This window comes from Capsicum annuum, chromosome 2, assembly GCF_002878395.1.
Source record: "Capsicum annuum cultivar UCD-10X-F1 chromosome 2, UCD10Xv1.1, whole genome shotgun sequence".
NCBI classification, from domain to species: Eukaryota; Viridiplantae; Streptophyta; class Magnoliopsida; order Solanales; family Solanaceae; genus Capsicum; species Capsicum annuum.
Window position 1 is genome coordinate 17,474,755 of NC_061112.1, and position 1,595 is coordinate 17,476,349.

Sequence of the window (1,595 nt, forward strand, 5' to 3'; positions counted from 1 at the left end):
TGAACTAACATCAAAAGATATACTTTTAGGGATGCCGTTTTTAGATAAATTATACCCACATATAATAACTAAAACAGATTGGTGCTTTACAACACCATATAAACAGAAAGTAAGAGCAAAAAGAGTTAATAATAAAATAAGAAAGAACTTCATATATTTCCGTTATAGTAGATATCTCATTTCCATCAGAGGTATATACAGTACTGAGTAGTCCATATTCATAACAAGTTTTAACTACACTTGGTCTTTACAAATCAGAACCTGTACATCTGATAGGCATGTTTTGTGTGAAAAACTTGTTTCCATCTTTCAGCTCGAGGGTAGTGTAGAAGAGGTAAAAATGGGACCAATCGAAAGTTTGTCTGAAGCCAAAAAAGTATAGTATAATATTTTTAATCTCTATAATATAAAAAAAGAAATAGAAGTGTCATTAACTTGCATAATCAGACAAACAATAAATTTGACTCATTTATAAGAATTACTAAAACATGCAAACGATAATTCACTTGAAAGAAAAGTAATTCTCCTATAGTTAATTGGTAACTAGTGCAACATAAAGTTACTATTATTTGGTGGAATCTAGTAAATAATACTACTAGTAACATGATAGAATATCATATCATGTGAAGAATTCAAGGTTTTTGCTTTCCAAGAGCTGCATCAACTCCTTCAGCTTGACCACCAGCGAATTCACCATCACCATTAGGACTATTACCTCCATTATTGTCACCACTAAAACCAAAACCTCCATTGCCCATTCCCAAACCGAAACCTCCATTTCCCATTCCCGACCCGAAACCTCCTCCACCGCCAATGTTTGACCCGAAACCTGATCCAATGTTTGATCCAAAACCCGACCCACTTCCAATTTCAGTTCCAGTTCCAGCTCCGAAACCCATTCCACCACCACCTAGGCCACTTTCCCCCGATATTCCTCCAAAAGGACCGAATCCTAAACCCGGCCCTGCACCAAATCCAGGCCTGCCAAGCCCGTGACCACCAAGAAATGGTGATAAAGGGTGGGGAAAAAGGATCTTTTCTTCATCTTCTCCTTTCATGGAATTAAGGATCCTTGCATTTGTGGACAATACAAGTGCACAAGCAACAATTAGGAGAATAATACTGGTTGACATTGTTGTTAGTAGTTATTAATTAATAGTAGTGGATGGGAGAGTGATTAAAATACGATGTTGTGATGATGAGAATTTTGAGTTTGGAAGCTCAAGTTATATAGAAGCTGCAATTGTACAACAAGATATTAACTCATGCGGTTCAACTCATGCATGCATTGTGCGTTATTGACTTATAATATTTTGTTTACAAAGTGCCAAAACCTTCGTGATCAACCTAACTCTTCCTTACATCAAAGTAGATCAATTTTTTCCTTCAGATGTACATCTTTATTCATGTTCTTCTTCTTGAACTAACTTCTTCCTTTAATATCTTCAATTTGGTTATTTAATTATATTTTAGGTCTCATTTCATTCGTAGAAATACCGTATTGAAGGATTCTTGTAATTAATAACGTACCCATGCACTATGATCATGCTTTAACTATCATCAAAATAAGTCGTCACAGATGATGGTGATTTTGC

General features: G+C 35.4%; 1 protein-coding gene across 1 annotated transcript; it reads right to left on the minus strand.

The window, feature by feature from the left end:
* Window positions 1-407: 407 nt before the first annotated feature.
* On the minus strand, window positions 408-1,204 carry LOC107860876 (glycine-rich cell wall structural protein 2-like). The gene has a single exon (XM_016706346.2). The coding sequence runs from the start codon at window positions 1,131-1,133 to the stop codon at window positions 633-635; it is 501 nt and encodes a 166-aa protein (XP_016561832.1). The 5' UTR covers window positions 1,134-1,204; the 3' UTR covers window positions 408-632.
* Between the last annotated feature and the right edge of the window lie 391 nt (window positions 1,205-1,595).

Coding starts and splice junctions, on each gene's coding strand:
- LOC107860876 (XM_016706346.2), bottom strand. CDS start 1,133: ATGTCAACCAGTATTATTCTCCTAATTGTTGCTTGTGCACTTGTATTG.